This window comes from Poeciliopsis prolifica, unplaced genomic scaffold (genome assembly GCF_027474105.1).
Source record: "Poeciliopsis prolifica strain line A6 unplaced genomic scaffold, Auburn_PproV2 SCAFFOLD026, whole genome shotgun sequence".
NCBI lineage: Eukaryota > Metazoa > Chordata > Actinopteri > Cyprinodontiformes > Poeciliidae > Poeciliopsis > Poeciliopsis prolifica.
Window position 1 is genome coordinate 1,243,335 of NW_026562401.1, and position 18,145 is coordinate 1,261,479.

Below are 18,145 nucleotides of genomic sequence, written 5' to 3' on the forward strand. Positions count from 1 at the left end.
GGTGCAATTTCAAAGTCATTTTATTAGTTTATTTAGATACATGAAACTCACTCAACTAATGAAACATCTTAATGAATGAAATAACGTAATAGCTGAAAACAGAAAGAAGGAAAATGAACAAATGCTGAGCATGCACTGATTAGCTGTAGATTTGAAAACAAGAGAATCAGAACAAAACAAAAGAAAAAAAGGAAGCCTAGCTAAATAAAATCTACATATTACACAAAGTATTAAGGCGGTCACAATATTGCCTTAAATTTTTCTAAAATAGATGATCTGATGATATACTGTATATTCTTGTATGGGTACAGTTACTTAAGATTTCTCCCTGACTGAATATAGTGCACCGAGGCTGCTTTCTATGACGGCTGACCGATGACCTGTACAGCAAAAATGAAGGGGGGAAGCATGTGTTCGCATGTGTTAAATGTAGGTTTGGTAAACACGTCTCTTTTTCCCTGACTCGTTACATCCTGCAGCGTTACAGATCTGAGAAAACCCATGTCCGTTCAAAATCAGAAGAATTATAAGGTAGAACAGTCTCCTCTTTCCAAATCCGAAAAGAAGGGAAACATTTAAAACTGTAATCCAAAAAACTATTAATTCGCAACTGATTTAAAAGCCCTGTGATACACGCTAAATAATAACTTTGTAATTTTTTTTTCAAACGTCACCTCCGAGTGGATCTCAAAGTTAAAAGAAAGCAAAAGTTAGGATAGCTCTACGGAGAGGAGCCGAACACCACCACATGCAGAAGAGAGCTGAAAGTGATTCGTTTTCAGTGGATGGCAGAAAGTCTGCAGACTCCGTCGGTTTTCGGGTTCTTCAGTCGAAGTTGAGCGGGTGCCCGTCGAAGTGAGTGAGCACGTGGTTCTCGAACACCTTCTGGTCGCAGTCCAGGGGGAACTGCTCGCTGCACATGGGGCAGATCTTCCAGTGGCTCTCCACGTGTTCCTCGAACTTGCTCTGGTCGTAGTTGGGCGGGAAGATGACCTCGCAGAGCGGACAGCGTTTCATGTCCATGCTGCGGGGGAGAGGGGCAGGACAATAAAAAAGACAGCGGAAGAAGCAGGAGAGGAAGAGAGCGCTCGTGTTAATGGAAGTCGAGCAACAAACAGGAGCGCCGGCTAATGAGGAACGTGTGTTTGCCGCAGCGTGGGTGGCCTGCTCATCGACAACAGTAACAAAAAGGGCGGCTATGTCGCAGAAGCCGAGTGAGGCTAGTGCATGGCTAACACTAAAGCTTAGCGGGGGAAGGTTTGTTACCTGGAGTCAAAGCAGAAAGGGGTTTGTCCGTCATTCACAAATGAGCCGCGTGTTTCTGTTCCTAGCGGCTGTTCGTTGGTGTTAACCTTGGAGGGGCAAAAAAAAAACAAAAACATAAATATGAAAAGAGACCATCAACAGCGATAAATAACATGCCTACAAAATAACCGCTGGACACTGGAGTCACTTCCAACGTTGCCAACTTGTTAACTTTGCGTCATGTTTCAGCCACAAACTACTGTTAGGATGTTTTACAAGAAACCAACATGGAGCAGTTCGCATTTCTAAAGGAGAAAAAAATAAAAGATACATGCTTTTCAGTCGGTCCACTCGAGCCAGTCATTTCTCCTCAAAATCACCGCATCAAGTTTTTTAAGGAATGTCTCGAGTTTTTGTGAATTCCTCTTTGTAAAATGGCTCAAACTTACAGCCTGAGTTCTGCCAAGAGACCAGCTGTGAATGTTGTTTTTCAACTTTTGCCAAACATTCTCAGACAAATATAGATCTGGACTTTTATTAAGTCACCCTCAACTCAATAATAACCGGAACATCATCAACTGCAGTCAATATTCCAACTTTTTCATTCATTTCCTTTATTCTGCTTCTACAATGTTATGTTTTGATCATCTAAAGCTCTTTGAGTTGCCTTGTTGCTGCCACATGCTACACATTTAAACTTGCCTTGCTTTTAGGCAAATATGTTTTATCTTTTGGTCTCATCTCACCAAATTCCATCAGTTTGCTGAGGCTCTTCCAAAACTTGCACCAAACTACAACATCTTTTTGCGGGTTTTCTTTCAACAGCTGGAAAGAAACTAACACTGTGTCACTTTCCTTCCTCTTCACTGCCATTTATCATTTTGGCTTGGTTTATTCCATAAAATCCTACAACACATATTACAGCTACAAACCTCAATAACACAAAGTACATATTTGCAAGTGTGGTGGGAAACTACTGGGATGAAATATGAATTAGGTTTTTGACCTAACGTGCCATGCAGAGGACTTGGACCTCTGCTTTTCATGTGAATCCTGACAAGGCGGTATTGCGTGGCTAAAACAGACAAGGCGCTCACATTGTTGTTTTCCTCTGTCTCTTCGTGTCCCTCTGGCCGGCTGAGGTTGCGGGAGGGCTGGATGCAGACCACGTTGCTGTCCCAGGAGGGTGGGCCGACGGGGGGCAGCTTCAGAGGCTGATCATCGGAGAACTCCTCCTCTGTCTCATCTGCAGACATAATTCAACCACTTTAAAAAAATCAATCCTACATAATTTTTTTTTTTTTTTTTTTTTAAAGAAACATTCACCTTTTGAGTCTGAGATGGAATAAGGGTTCCCAAAGTGTAGTTTGCTTGGACTCTGAGAGACCAGCAGTGGGGTCGGGGTGTCCTGGGCGTAAGGGACGGGGTACTGAAGAATTAAAGGCACACTGGTCTGAAGGTTCTCCAAACTGGTTTTCTCACTGGCCCCTTGATCGCCCTTCTTGCTGCTGCTCTTCTGGAGCTCCTAGGGAAAACAAGAGCAGAATTTAAACTATTTTGCACCAAGAAAGCAATAGTGATGTGTCATTTTTAGTTTATGCTCAGAAGCCACCAAGCTGTTTTGGGAATATGATACAAGGGACCTTTTTTTTTTCTTCTTCTTCAAAGCAAAGCTTAGTTAGCAGCTTATATATAAAAAAAGTTTTGTAATTAATGAGGTCAAGCTAATTGACAGTCAACCTCAAATGGGGTAATCCCACCTCTTTGAACTGTACCGGCATTAGAAGTATTAGCCCTGCCAGGACCTTACTGTGGAGCAAAGCAATGAAACAGACAGCATTTTATTTGCTTCTGCAATTAGTGGTATTTTAAACCCAGACAAAATGGCAGAGAGAAAATTGTATATTTTAGGGAATGTTTGGAGTGGCGGGAGTCTATAAAAGAGAAAATGAAAGCTGTTACTAACCCCCTCCAGTTTTTCCTTCTCCTTCACAACGAGTGCAAACGTGTCCCTCAGCTCCTTCAGCTCCCGACCCTTCTCAGCTACTTGACTCTGAGGTAAACAATGGACACAAAACCAAGAGGAATGAAAAGACCATCTTTTCTTACACTTAATGCGCTCCTGACTGAAAAATGTCTCGCTGAAATACAGGCAGGCTTCGGTATGTGACATTAATTGATCACAAGCATAAACGGCTTCCTTTGGCCACGGCCTGATTTACGTTCGATACTCCTCAAAGCAAAACAACCTGCTGGGATTCTCCTGAGACACTAAGCAAATATCCGCCTGACCCGAGCCAAACGCAGCATTAGCAGCGCGACTAAAAAGGATTCCTCCGAGCCAAACCTCGCTTGTCTCCAGAGCCTGACATAAACAGCAGTAAAACGCCGTCTAACAGACAGGCCGGCTCATAAACAACACTGTCAGAACAACTATGTTCAGGGGGGGGAAAGAAAGCATCAAAGTCTCGATCCTTGAGCAAGACCAGCCATGGACGCCGATAAAAACAGTCGAGTCTGAAGACCGAACTGCTTTGAAGGCACCAGCGCCGCGCTCGAAGCCTGACCTTATAACGGTCCTCTGCAGCAGCCAGCTGCAACTTTAGACTCTCGTTGGTCTTCAGCTGCTCCTTTAATTTCAGCTCCGTCTTGGCCAGCTCGTCTGCGAACAAGCTGCTGCGCTCCTTTTCCTCCTAAAAGGCAACAGACACTCATCACCCTGTTTTCATCACACTTTGTCCTCTCGGGATTAGAGGACCATTGCATGTTTTGCGCAGAATGCAGACACATTGCTTACCATCAGCATCTGCTTGCATTTCCTGTATTTGTCGTTTCTGTCTGAAGCTTCTCTGCTGATGCCTTTGAGCTTCTCTTGGATGATGGCCTCCAACATGGGGTCAGCAGAACCCGGGCTGCCTGTAGAGACGAGAATGCAACCAAAATATGTAGATCTTCTCATTTATCATGGTTTAAAATAAACTGACTGAAAAGGGGAGAAAAATCAAAGGACATAAACAACGACAGTAAGCTACTGTGGCCTTTTCTAAGACATTTAAAGTTTCTATGATAAAACCATCTACTTCTCCCATATAACCAGACGGAACTGGACATAAATACCCGGCACCGATGTGTCTGGACTCCCCGATGCCGGGATTGCGGCGGCCTCCTGTGCTGTGCTTTTCTTCACTTCCTATGAACAGCAACACAAATGAATGTTAAAACCAGCCAGAGCGCAACATAACATCTAATGTAAGTTCGGTTTATGGATGAAGCTTGGCGGCTGGTGTCTGCTGGAACCTACCCCCTGCTGTTCAGACAGTTTGAGGACTTGTTTTTGCAGTCGCTGGCATTCCTTGTACTTCTCCTTGTAGTGCTCTGCAGCCATGAGCAGCCGCAGCTTCAGGTCCTCCACCTCTCTCTGCAGCTCTGCTACAACAGCCGGGTCTGTGCTCGCTTCCTCCTCCGATTTGGACTGTTTTTACAATGACGGGAGAAGAAGAAGAAGAGTACAATTAAAAAGACTGCATGAAAATAGGGTAGGAGTCGAAACTGGCCAGTAAAAGACTGATCGGCTAAGTCGTAAACGAAAGTCATCTTCTAAAATAATTGAAATGAAGGCCTGTCATGGAAACGTTCATCCTCACCGCCTCCTTTTTGGCGTCTGCCTTCATCTGTTCGACGATGAGTTCCAGGTGGACACACTGGGCCTGAGCTTCAGCCTTGGCCTGGCGCAGGGCATCCGCCTCCAGCTTCATGTGGTAGAGCTCAGACATGGTGCGATCTCGGGCGCTGGAAGCGTCCCTCAGTTCGGCGGCCAGCAGGGAGGACTGCTGCTGGTTGGCCTGGAGCTGATCCTCTTTCTGCCGCAGCTGCTCCTTCAGGGCCTTCATGTCACCCTGGTACAACCACATGTTATTGTCACATTAGACTTTTACGTCGAGCAGAGGTTTTAAAGTCGCTGTACAGTTATTAAACATTAAAAGACATCATCTTCTACTGTTGATGCTAATTTAAAACTTGGTAAAAAAAAAAAAAAAGTACAGTAATTCGTACCAAAGGAGAAACTTTGGCCAGGATTTCTTTGTACTGTTTTTCCTTCTCTGTGAGGCATGCCTGCAGGCGTCCCACCTCTTCTTTGAACTGGGCAATGGTGTTTTCCTTGTTTACATCCACAGACTTCAGCATCTGCAGCTCCGCACTCAGCTTAGTGTTTTCCAGCTCCCGGTTTTTCAAGTGAATCTGATGCGAGCACAATGAGAAATATGAAGAAACAGAACACACACACACAGACACACAAAATAAGCAGTATGAGTTTTTATAACTTTTTGCCTCATTTATAAAAACACAAAAATTTAACATTTCAAAATTTCATGCTTTTCCAGACTGAAATTTCTGCAATTTTTGTGCAGCTTTTCTAATACACAAAATAAAAGCTTTAAACGGTTGAGTTTTATTATCTGTGAGTTCAACAAATTACCAAACAGCACAGGCCTAACCAGGCTTCTGATTCACACCTTGTGAGTCTTTTTCAAACTCATGAATTTGCTCTGCTTCCCCGTTCTCTCTATGCTGTGGTTAGCACAGCTGCTAGCACACCTTTTTCTACCACGTTTTCTTTCCACTAAACATCTCATAAAGACGCTTGATTGAAGGACTCTCGGGGTGCTTTCACAACGGCCCTGTTCAATCGAACTCTGATCCCATCAGCCGGTTCCTACATAGAGGTGGGAATGAGTAATCGAACGCTGACGCAGACCAGAAAAAAGTGACGTCTGAGCCGCCTGAAAACCCCGGTCTCGGTTCGTTTAAAGGGAATTCTGGTGCGGTTTGAATGCACATGTGAGACTGCGCGTGCAGACTGCAAGTGAGCATCTGCTTCACTGCGTCCCATTGTTGTGTGGATCAAAATGGAAAATATCTTCGCTGGAATGAATGTTTTATATTGCTCTTAGGTAATATTGTAATTTCATGAGAAACTTCAATTTTGAGTTTCAAAAGCTAAACACCCTAATCATCAAATTAGCATAAAAACCGCTGGAATACATAACTGTTTGAATTACTGAAATTAATTAACATGGATTATAATCTAATTTTAGACACTTTGTCTCGTAAAATCTTGATTGGATTTTCCTATTCCAAGTTAAGATTCTTTAAAGGTACAGTTTGTGATTTGCTTGGCATCTCCGCCAGGCCCAGTCTAATGGCCACGGTGCTAATTTGAACTCATGATTTAAGATCATCTAGAGACCTTTCCCAAAAAGAACTAAGAAAGAAAAATGCTGAATTGGTCTGTTTTTTATTTTTCAATAAGTGCCCATTTATCTGTGTTCTGCTAGTTACTAAGATTAACTAAAATCGAAGTGAAAAGACTGTTTTTTCTTTTTTCTCATTTTCAGAAATTCAAGGTTTACGATTAAATCTTGGACACTCAGAGACTTCTTCCACGCTCTACTTTCTTCTGGTTAGACCTCCTGTTTGGGTTTTTCAAGACTGCGTCAAACCCCTGCTAATAAATCAAATGTTGTGTGACCTCATTAAAAAGAAACAGAGATTAAGATAGGTCTTTAAAATTGTCCTTCGGCAACATCCTCTGTGTGATGGTGCAAGCTAAATTAGATATGGGGGTTTTGGGCTCCATTTCTGTGGCGACACTACAGTATGTGGCCCTCCCACTTCCTGTGGAGCACCCACCACAACACAGGACGCACAAACACCAGACGGACCAGGAGACAGAATGAGGCATGCTCCGTTTAGACTCAAATGTTCCACTACACAAAATTATTCAAAGAGCACAAAGTGGAAAAACAGGAAAGAATTGGGGGAAAAAACAAAAGTTAACGAAGGATGCCTCTAAGTCTGGCATGTCTCAAATTACACAGCAAATGATTTAGAAGGTATATCTGTCACCAAGTGTTTTTTTTTCTTTTAAACAAACCAGAAGGGTGATACAGATATATCTGGCTGTAAAGTTACTTAAACTCACTTTACGTAAATTTTTATATTGTTATTTCTAAAGTTCAACTTTTAAAATAATTAAACATCACCTTGTAGAGTTCCTTCTCATCTCTCTCATTCTTTACATGAGATTCGAGAGCCTCTTTCTCTAGAGCGACTTTCTTCAATCGATCTTTAAGACTAGGAAGAAAGAAAAAAAAAGATGTAAAAAATTTGTTCATATTAAAGCATAACGGCAAATTTTGGGGTGTATCCTGTACTCCAAAAATCTGAATTCATCTTTAACAAGTCACCTGTCCAGCTCGGTTTCCTTTTGAAGTCCCTTCTGTGTGACTCCAATCAGATCCTCTTCCAACTGGACGATCCTGGCCGTGGCCTCCTCCAGTCGCCTCTTGACCTCTTCCTTCTCCTCCTGAAGGGCCTGAGACGAGTGCAGCACCTCCTGGGAAACAAACCACCAAATAAAAAGGAGGTTGGAGACACTTGAACTTGTTGATTTACACAATGGCTAATTGAAATCGTACTAATAAAAACTACGCTGGGTTTTGTGCCAAGAGATAGAGGATCTAAATGGGTTAAAATCTGAAATAACAGAGTCCTTTCCATGTCTGGCTTTGTCTCAAAAAGGTTTGGAGAATGCGTGTACGGCATTAAAATTTTACTGTCGTCGAAGACTAAATCATAAAGAATGTCACAGCTCCACGTAGAGTTTTTGAACTCTGAAGATGAATTAAAAAAAAAAAAAAAAGCAAAATAATTTTTTTTTACAGTTTGCTTATGAGAAGAGTTTCGGGATCTTTATATTCACACCACATAAAAATTTCATATAAAAGTAAAGCAATAAAATTAACAACCACAAAATCTGTAATCATATTTACATCTGTAAAACCTTTAAAACCAGCAGATTTATGACACACAGCGGCACACCAGATTATTACTGACAATGCTCTTAAGACTTAATGTTACGCTATAAAAAGTGGAATGACAACCTTGATAATGCAGGCATTTCTATTTGTCAGAGTGTGATTTACTACTTTACTGTATTGCTGGTTCGAGTTACTCTCCATGTTTGGGCTGCTTCACTAGGGGGTGCTAGCAGACTGCTTAGCCATACATTAAAAAAAAAGGTTAAAACAAGAAGAATCTTCTTATAAACTATGTATTTTAGAATCTATAATTACTTTAAAGAAAACTCCCAGTTCAGATCAAAGCTAAAAGTGAAGACTTGGTTTCATTAAATAGATGGGAGTATTAAAAATACCGATCTGCATGGAGCTGGCAGGCCTAACCAGTATAAACTTACTTGGATCTCTCTTCTCAGCTGGGCACAGGTCTCCTTTTCTTGCTCAAACTCCTTCTGCAGACTCTCCTTCTCTGCATCAAGCTGCTCCTTCTCCTGCTGGATGAGGGCCAGGCTTTTCAGCAGCTCATCTTTCTCTCTCTGGGCTTCTTCCACTTTTTGCTGCTCAAACAAGAAACATTTTGAACATTTTGTCGCAGCAACCAGATTAAAAGTCTGCGCAGTTTAAATGAGCAGTTTTATGTGATCCTCTACCTCAAGCAAGCCAGCCTTGGTGGTGACGACCAGAATGTCAGAATTGCATTCGTCTTCAACAGTCAACAGCTCATCCTCGGAAGGGCTGTTTGCACGAAACTGGAAAGGTGTGCTCGCCCCCCGGATCTCCCCTTTGTAGGTCACATAGCAAAACTGGTAGAACTCCCCATCGTCATTGGGGACATAGTAACCTAGGGAAGTATTGCAAACAGTGATTAAAGAAGGATGCAAAGGAATGTAGATTTAGTAAAGTAAAAGCAGGTAGGAATTTGCTGCACTTGACCATTTAGAATAGAAATGTGTACGAAGATGTCACTTTAAATCTAAAATCCCAATTAAGCATGTGTGGCTATATTTATTCTACCTCATATCTGAAGGGTTGTTTTGCCACAAGAGGATAAATGTGCTGGCACTCTTGGGAAAGAAGCCAAGAGCCTTAAAACTTTCATTTATTTTGTTAAAATAGCATAATTACATGCAAAAATGTTCCTTTATTTATTTATTTTTATTGGTGCCTATGCTGTCTGTGCTTTGCTCTACTCACATTCCGACAGCAAGACAATGCTTCATTTTGTCTTCTCCTGAAAGGTTTCATAAGTTTTCTTTAAAAAACGCCAACAAAGTTCCCAGGGTTATAGCAAGTGTACACAGCTTAAAGCATTACTTAAAGCTAAGTAAAGTGAGAATTTTCTACAATAAGGACTGATTAATATGACTTGTAGTTATCTCTGCCAGCCAGGTATGTAACATTTTTTCTACCTCTGTAGATCTGTTGCGATAGTCTGGAATTTTAGTGCACTTCATGGTTCAGTCCTGAACCCGTACAATCCTCTGAACAGCTCCTTCATATACCCTCATTTAAATGTGTCAGAATTACAGAAAGCTACAGCAAGACCTTACCCTGAAAGATCACGGTTCTGTTGACTGCTGTGCCTTCCACGTAGTTCTCTGGGAGAGGCGACCACAAGAATGTGTAATAATCCCTCGCTGTGCTCCAACCAACCTGTGACACATTGAGGGGAATCCGTTTAACCAGACGCTCCAACCACATCAGTGCATTATAATAACAATGGGGAACCAACAGGGGAGATTTTTTTACATGAATCTACAGGCACTTCCAAATTATCTCAAGCTGGTATATTGAAGTAATGAAGGGTTTTTAAATCTATGCTGCCATGGAAGGTAGGAACATGTCTACAATTGCAATTTGCCCCTCAAAGAGGAAAGACTACCATAACGCAACCACCTCCCGGAGGTTTCAGGATGCTCATCGTGAAAAAGCCTGAGTGCGGAATTGCAGCAACAACTCACTGTTAACAAGAAGAGGAAAATAGGTGAAAATTTTATACATAGGCAACTTGAAAATGAAAACCAAAATGTAATTATATGTATTTTATGTCTTGTTAACTGATGTCTGCTGAGGTGGGGGGGAGGCGGGAGTGTAGAAAATACATCCACGACTTCAGACTGGTGCCATAAAAGTGTCAAACTGAATCAGTGTCACATTGAGAGGGCTGCTTTTAGGCGTGCACACATGCATCCACAACAAATCCAGTAAAACCAGACTGCGACACCAGCCTTTGTCACAAAACCAAAGTCAGCCATTTGAAATTTATAATTCATGCAAGCTGACATAACAGCAGATTTCGATTTTGACTTTCTTTTCCTGACTGGCCAGTTTATCTTCTCAGCTGTGTACAAACAGCCCGCAGCTACAGTGCAGTGTGTTCATGTGAGTCACGGATAGAAGGGCTCTGGAGTTCCCAAAAAAAAAAAAAAAAAAAAGAGAAACCCCAGTTGTTGCCTGTGCAGCTCCAGCCTCCAGCAGTTAAGAACAGGAAGCAATTAAAACATGCGCCTTGTTAGTGAGTGTCATTACTGAGGGGCTAGCTCTAACCGGTCCACTCATTAGAGCTGCAGAGGTGGTGTTTGGGGAAAACTGAACGGAACTGAAAGCATTCGGGTTAGAATATAAATAAGCAAAAACAGAGGTATGGTGTTGAGCTATCTTAAACATTTTTAAATTAGTGACTGGGGGTAAAACTTAGTGAAGAGAACAAGCTCAAGCTTTATGTTAAAGATGATTTTTTTAATTTAAAAACATTTTGCATTAAACCTGAGAGGATAATGCTGCAGGAGGTGAAACATTGTCAATGCACCAGTAAGGCTGTGTAGAACCAGGAGTGAGCTAAAGAGGTCGTCCTTAGAGACAGTTTAATTATAAAGCTGAGTTTGCTTTCTTTGACGCCTTTCCTCTACAAGAATCCTTTATGAACCACAGAACCACCAGCAAGTTGCAGTGTGGTTAATGTTCACAGAGTCAAGAGTCAAAGTCTTTGTTTGTCTATAGGCAGACAAGAGCCAGTAGGTCATTTACTCCCCACTAATAATATATATATATTTTTTGTTTGTTGTTTTTAATCTATTTAGTAAACTTTTACAATTGTACAAAAGCTGTGTTTCTTGTTGAAATGCAGGAGGGCATATTACACTGATTTTTTTTTTAATCCTACATCTATTATAATCCTACATAATGACAGGGAACAAGCTAGAAAACTGTAAAATACAATGAAAGATTGATCTATATGACAGTGACAAAACACTAACAAATCAATAGATTGAATCTTTAACAAAAACAACAGAGCCCAACTTGCTGCTGAATGCTCTTGTGACTCTTTGGACTCTACTGAAAGAGACCACCACCAAATGACTCACACGTCAATCACAGGATTTAAAAGGTTTACAAACCTGTGCTCAGCATTCTGAACATCTACTGGCTTAAAGATCAAATCTTGAACCTAGATTGAAACAGATTCAACCTAACGTAACTCTTTTTTTCTGATCTTTGCATTTGGCTGTACACAAAAGCCTACGTGACTTTTGTAAAATGACTTGACAAAAAATACATTTATCATGAGAGCCTCCGTCCTTTATCTCACTACTACTTTGAACTACTCAGTAACTGCACAAAATAAGAGAATTTCCAACGTCCGACCTTTACGCATGGAGAAATGGAAGGTCTGCTAAAGTCTTTACAGGACAAGACTTTCAAGCCAGACCAGATGCAAAATCTAAAGAACTGTTTGTGGAATGACCCCTGCTGACATTCAAAGGGTCACCGTCGACAGGGTGGAGGTGTACAAGTACTTCGGAGTGTACTTGGCCAATAAAGTAGACAGGTCAAAAAAAATACAAATCCAGAAGGGCCTCTGTTGTTTCTAAATATCTTTTAACATCTGCCAGAAGATGCTACAGACTCTGTGTGAGTCTGTGGTGGCTAGTGCCATCATGTTCGCTGTTGTCATCTGATGCAGCCTGAGGGTTAAGGACATCAACAAGAAGGCCACGAACTAAACTCTCTGGACATGGTGATGGAAAGGAGAACGTTGTCCAAACTTGGGACAGGCTCAGACTGCCATTATGTAAAACAGGGCAACATAGGAAATTATTCCTGGCTGTCACACTGAAACTATACATGTTCAGCCTATGACAAAACTCATTTATACCAATAGGTGAGCTTAAAGATAATTTAATTCTTACCGTCTTACATGGCTAACTTTGCATCAGCTGTCTGGTGTTCCAATGTCAAGTAATTTCCCCTTAGGGATTAGTAAAGTATTTCTGATTATCAAAGGGAACAGCAGAGGATGGAAAATATGGCAAGGATTCACATTTGACCTGGCAGCAGAAGTGGTTCCAGTAACAAACGGAGATGCATTTGTAAAGTGGAAAGTTCATCAACAACACTCCTGTCAGTCTGCTAATCCTCAAATGCCAGCTTGAGATATGAAAGAACATAATAATAGCACACTGAGCTACCTGCAGCTGATTTCTGGGAATTAGTAAAAAGTAGCATCTTAAGGAAGAGAGCTTGTATGTGTCAATAATTTCAACTAATGTTCCAGAAGACCTAAATGTGTTAGCTACCATTGGTGTCTCTTTATTTGTACTTTATTCTCTGCTGCGATAAACCATTTTGAAAAGGTATACATACATGAAAAGATAAATCAACTTGGTTTATTACTCGAGTTCCTTTCAAAGACAAACACTTCAAACAGAAAGAGAAGTTCAGCAGGAAGCAAACTACACAGAGCTGTTAGTTTATGCTTTTTAACTTGTTGTCAGGTTGTCTAAACTTTCATCTCATCCCTGGTAGATAAAAAGCAAGTTAGTTGAGAAGACGATCACTAAACTTCAGACAAAACTAAGATAAATTACTGCCACTGTACTGGATTTAATGTGTTCCTATAATGAGATCCATGTGGGACACTTAAGTTTGTGCTGAGGGCCAAGATGCTTCACTCCCTCTGACCAAGCTCATCTTTGAAGTACATGTGAATGGCTACACTTGCAATATTTTAGTTTTGTAAGGCCTGACCTAATACTTTGTTTCTATGTTTTAGGTAAATCAAAAATCCCTCCCTTTCCGCAGTGTAAAATTAAGTCATGCTCTAACGGGTAAAACATTGTCTCTGAAAACAGACTTTATTCTCTCTCCTAGGGTTGCAAGAACAAAACTATGTGATTCTTGCAACCCTGGTTTGAGAAAAACATGCGGAACCTTTTTTTTTGGGGGGGTGGGGGGGGGTTGTGTCTGAGAAATATGAAATATAAGTGATGTTATGTGTCAGCCCTATGAAGACTTTCGGAAAATTCTGCATATTAACTCTTGTGAAGAACGAAATGCATGCCAGCAAGAACTTTATTCTTGCAGCCTTGACTTTCTCCATTCAAGGGTGACTTTCTCCATTCTTATGGAGTGAGCATTGGCCTTGAGATGTAATTAGATACCCAAGATGTGAGCAAGTTCCAGATTTACGATGCAGTAGAAAACCCTTCAGCAAAGAAAAACTCTGCGACAATAATGTCGCATTATTTGCATCTTATACTCAGCTTTAATGCTTTCATAAAGCAGTGACGATGCTCCCTCACCTTAAATATGCCAACCCAGTCCTTTGGATGTGGTTTGATGAACTGCGTCAGGGTATAGTGACAATCGAGCGCAGCATGGGGCAGGTAACTCTTCCCCACATTCTGAAAGATGACGTGGGCAAAATTCGATGTGTCCATGTTTCTGCTCAATAAGGTCCCATCCAGGAACAAAGCCATATATCATTCAGCAGTGGCTGCACAGGAAAGGACATAAAAAAAAAGATTAGCCAAAGGAAAAACTTACCCCGGTGTTGGTGTTTACTGTGACCAGGAGCAGTAAAAAAAAAAAAGCAAACTGGAACAGAATAAAACTGAATATTCTGTTTTCAGGCGCTAGTGGTTTAAGGAAATTGGTTGGACACTATAATGCAACAAACAAGAAAGTTATAAAAGAGGAAGCCAGATTTCATTACATTTATTGTCATTAAAAGGTTTAATACAACACCATTTTTTTTTCTTCAAGAGGTTTATGCTTTTGTTAACACAGCTAGGCGATTAATCATTGTTACTCTGAACTAACCTTTGCAGCATTAACAGATCCTAATAATAAGCCAATAGCTGATGACATGCTGGGCATGGCTTTCTATCAGTTTTATGAGCTAAATATAGCCAAACAGCTGCTAGAAAGTAACTACAAGCACAACTCATGTAATAACTGACTTTTATTTAACATCACAACCTGAGTAAAATTCAGACATTTTACTCAGGCAAACACATATTTGAGTAGATGCATGTAAAGCTGCAGATAGAAAAGGAAATTCAGATGTATTGTTTGTTTTTAATAACCCTTAGAGCTACACAAGAAATAAAACAAAACTCGATTAAGCCTGGATTTTCATGATTTCACAAAAATTGGTGCTAGTTCATTATTTTCAGAAAATGTAATTTTCTACCAAATTAAATCGATGACCATTAAATGTCATTGGGCTTAAAACTGTTTTTAAGAAAAGTACAAGTTGCTTCAATTGTTTTTCATTTGTTGTTCCAATGTTCGTCATTCATTCTACATGGTTAAAAGCACTCCTATCTCAGCCCCAATTTCCTAGCGAAAACCAGCTGCTGTTTGTGCTTAATGCGTTCGGTTTCTATGCAAATAAAAGGTTGTTACACTGCATATAAAAAGCAGAAACATCAACTAACATTTGGTTTTTCCTACCATGAAAAGCCAAATGTTAGCTGATGTCATGAGGAAAAGTACAATTAACGCAAAGAGCTGTTGTTATACACTGACTTCTATACTGATAGAATAGGATGAGGAAAAAGTGTTGAGTCCATTGGTCCAATCAAAATCTATATGGTAACAGATCAATTTTAAAAGTCCCTAATCTCTTTGAAGATCAGGGACTATCACAACTTCCTGTCTGAATAAGTTTAAAGGGTTCCAAAAAGAAAGAAAGAAACCAGCAGGGTTGGGATTTTGATGACATTTATACATCTGTTCGAGCAATCCCCAAATGGCAACAAAAAGGCCTTCAGTAATTTCCATGTCTTAAGTTTTTGCTAAGATGACACTAATCACTGCAAGAAATTTTCATCAAAACTGCCTTAAGAATAGTGAACTTGCTTTCAAACCATAGTCTGAATTGGGCAATATGTATGTAAATGTTTCCTATTTTAAAATGAATGTCAATTTGTTAGGTAAGATACTTAAAACAAGGAGTGCACTGAGAAATCAATAAGCTGATAAATCTTCCTTGATTTTCTTAATTTTTGGCTGATACATGTGAAGCCGATCTGATCTATCTCAGCAAAGGTCTAAAAATCAATGAGTGTCTTCTTTTGCTCTGCTGTAACAGAGGTTTGACTGACAGACCCGCCCACCACGTCATGTCTGCTGGTTGATTTATTGGCGCACCGCTAATTTTAAGTTTGCCATTAGCAGTAGTCATCCCACTGTTTCCAACTGAGCAACTTTCTTGTTATATTTGCATTGTTTCAGACAAAAAATCAATTAGTTATACACAAATTAAGAATCGCCAGATCAGGCTTTTAAAAGATTAGTAATGATAATCGTCCAGAAAACTGTAATTGGTGCATCCCTACTTCAAACTAGCAGTGCACAATTTCAGAATCAATATTTAATTTCAATCCTAGTGCCATTATTGGAAGTAATAAAATTGATAATAAACCCTCTCAGTCTTCATGAGTTTCAGCATATGAGAAAGCAAAGGCATACACGTAAATTGCTGTCCATAGGAATGATTCATTAAGTTTCAGCTTATTTTAAATGGTAAAAAAATAGTTATGTAAATTTTGACATCTGAAAAGGTTTTACATGGGGTATTCTGGACTTACAATTACACAAATTACAGTGGACTGATCCACTATCTTATCATTAAAAATACATTAAAAATTGTGAACATATCTTTCAATCTTCCAATTAAGGGCTTTTGTTTTTCGTTTTCTACTTGCAATTGAACCCGGCTTGTATCCCTGTGGCACATATAAGTCATCACTTAAGTGTCATCAGTCGGGAATCCAAGAACCCAAGGTCTGGGAGCAACATGAAACCTCATTCAGGAATCAAGAAATTGTACACTTGTTTAAAGCCAGTTTTTATATATATTTCATTGTACTCGGTATAGGCAGAGCTGCAGCTTGCCGTTGTTACTCTATTATGTATCACAAACATAATACGGTGACAAAACACATTTAAACGTGGATTGAATTTGCTTATTTTAAACTCTACCATTAAAATCAACCCATGATTAGCGATAACGAGGGCGGAACCTTAGGGGGAGTTTCCATTTGGGCCTCGGTATTTTTTTCGACGTAGTTTGGCCTGAGACGGAGAATTGTCAAAAACAGGTCGCAATTATCATTCAGGGTAATCACATTATTTCTAGCCTTACAATAAAACCAAATGCTAGAGAAAATAAACATTAAAATCATTCGTTTGCCAGCAAGTTTCGGACAAGGCCTACAGAAAACAGCAGTCATATCTGGCTAGCTTAGCAATGCAGCTAGCTAGCAGCCAGTTGGTGGAATTAGCGACATACTTTATTAGACACTTTTACCATTCATCCAAAGGCACGTACTCCTTAACATCTCCGAAAAATATTTACGTAATGTGTTAAATATTATGTTTTACATGACGTCCTTGACAAATAAAAAGCAGACACATCAAGACAAAAAGAGCACAGCTATCAGTTGGATACAAGGTTATAGCTAATGTAAACAGTTAGCAACTTTAGTGGTGCCAAGCTACTTTCGAAACGCACTTCGAAAAGCTCACAAAGTTAACAGTGGTATCCTTATTCTATTCATAAAATACACATCAAACATACCTTGTGGACATGTTAAACATCAGCCAACATCCAAACGTATCATAGAAACGCAGTTGACGCAGTTCAGGGCTTTCCCGTGTCCTTTTCCTGGAATAATAATAACATAACGTCACTTCCGCAAAGTGTCTGAGATAAAACGTGTTACATTGTGGCAAGCCATATTAACATAAATTCGGCTTTAATATGGCAGATATTTTAAATTACTATTCGGGATAGTAAAAACTTAGTTTTGTCAAGTCAAAATGCATTTTTAGATATCTAGAATGTAAGTACGGATCGTCAGACGAAACCGAATTTATGTTAAAATGGCTTGCCATAGAACACCACCTACCAACACATTTAACTGTTTTCTTCCTGTTTAAGCCCTGCTTTACACTACATGACATTTGCCATTTAAATTAATATTAATAATTCATCCCAATTGTGTCATTTTCTGAATTTCTAAGAACTTTTATTGTTCAAATTAATTGGTGCAACATAATAAGCTGATTTCTTATTATCAGCTTATTATCAAGCAATGTTTGCTTTTTGTTGCTGGGCTTGTTCTTGTTTTTCTTTCTTGTCAGTGTGTTTATATCTCAGCCAATTTTAAAGAAACATTTCTTGTTACAATCGACAAGGGAATATTCAAAATAGAGAGGCTTTCCTACCTTTCAAAAGCCAAACATTTTGAATCAAAGAGAAGGTATTTCACAGCACCTATATTTAAATACAAAGGTACAGTTGCCTCGAAAAAATTTATCCTTGAATAGAAGAACTGCCTGCGACAGACAGGTGGCCTGTTCATGGTGTACCCTGCCTCTGGCCTGAAATGTTCGCTGGAGATATGGACCAGTACCCCTCCTGACCCCGTAGGGCCAAGGGTGTACAGAAAATGGATGGATGGAAAGAAAAACTGTGTAATCTGTAATGAAGACTGTCAGCCTTTATTTTATTTACATATTTATTTGCTTTACCTGTTCAAGACAGTTGAGGTGATGATGGACATCCAGAAACACTCTTGTCACTCTCAGCCCTCACCATTCTCAACAACCCTGTGTTTACTTCAGATCCCCTCTGCCCACTATAGGAGCCACCCTTTCTTGCAAAGTAACTAAGATGGACCACACACAAAGACACAGTTCAGAAGAAGGCCCACCAATATATATATATATATATTTCTTGGAGTAAC

At 40.0% G+C, this 18,145-nt stretch overlaps 1 protein-coding gene across 2 annotated transcripts; it reads right to left on the reverse strand.

Annotated features, from left to right (window-relative positions):
• Nucleotides 1–4: 4 nt before the first annotated feature.
• Nucleotides 5–17,077, reverse strand: tax1bp1b (Tax1 (human T-cell leukemia virus type I) binding protein 1b). 2 transcript variants are annotated; one of them, XM_055047770.1, is made up of 18 exons: nt 16,975–17,077; nt 13,688–13,881; nt 9,656–9,758; nt 8,756–8,946; nt 8,504–8,662; nt 7,494–7,642; nt 7,290–7,380; nt 5,299–5,484; nt 4,890–5,141; nt 4,547–4,717; nt 4,363–4,435; nt 4,043–4,161; nt 3,813–3,938; nt 3,212–3,298; nt 2,572–2,770; nt 2,343–2,491; nt 1,267–1,352; nt 5–1,024 (listed from the first exon to the last, which is right to left on the reverse strand). In XM_055047770.1, the coding sequence occupies exons 2-18, from the start codon at nt 13,862–13,864 to the stop codon at nt 826–828; spliced, it is 2,517 nt and encodes an 838-aa protein (XP_054903745.1). In that variant the 5' UTR covers nt 13,865–13,881; nt 16,975–17,077; the 3' UTR covers nt 5–825. The 2 variants fall into 2 exon arrangements, with proteins under 2 accessions (XP_054903745.1, XP_054903746.1); XM_055047771.1 differs by lacking the exon at nt 3,212–3,298.
• Nucleotides 17,078–18,145: the final 1,068 nt, after the last annotated feature.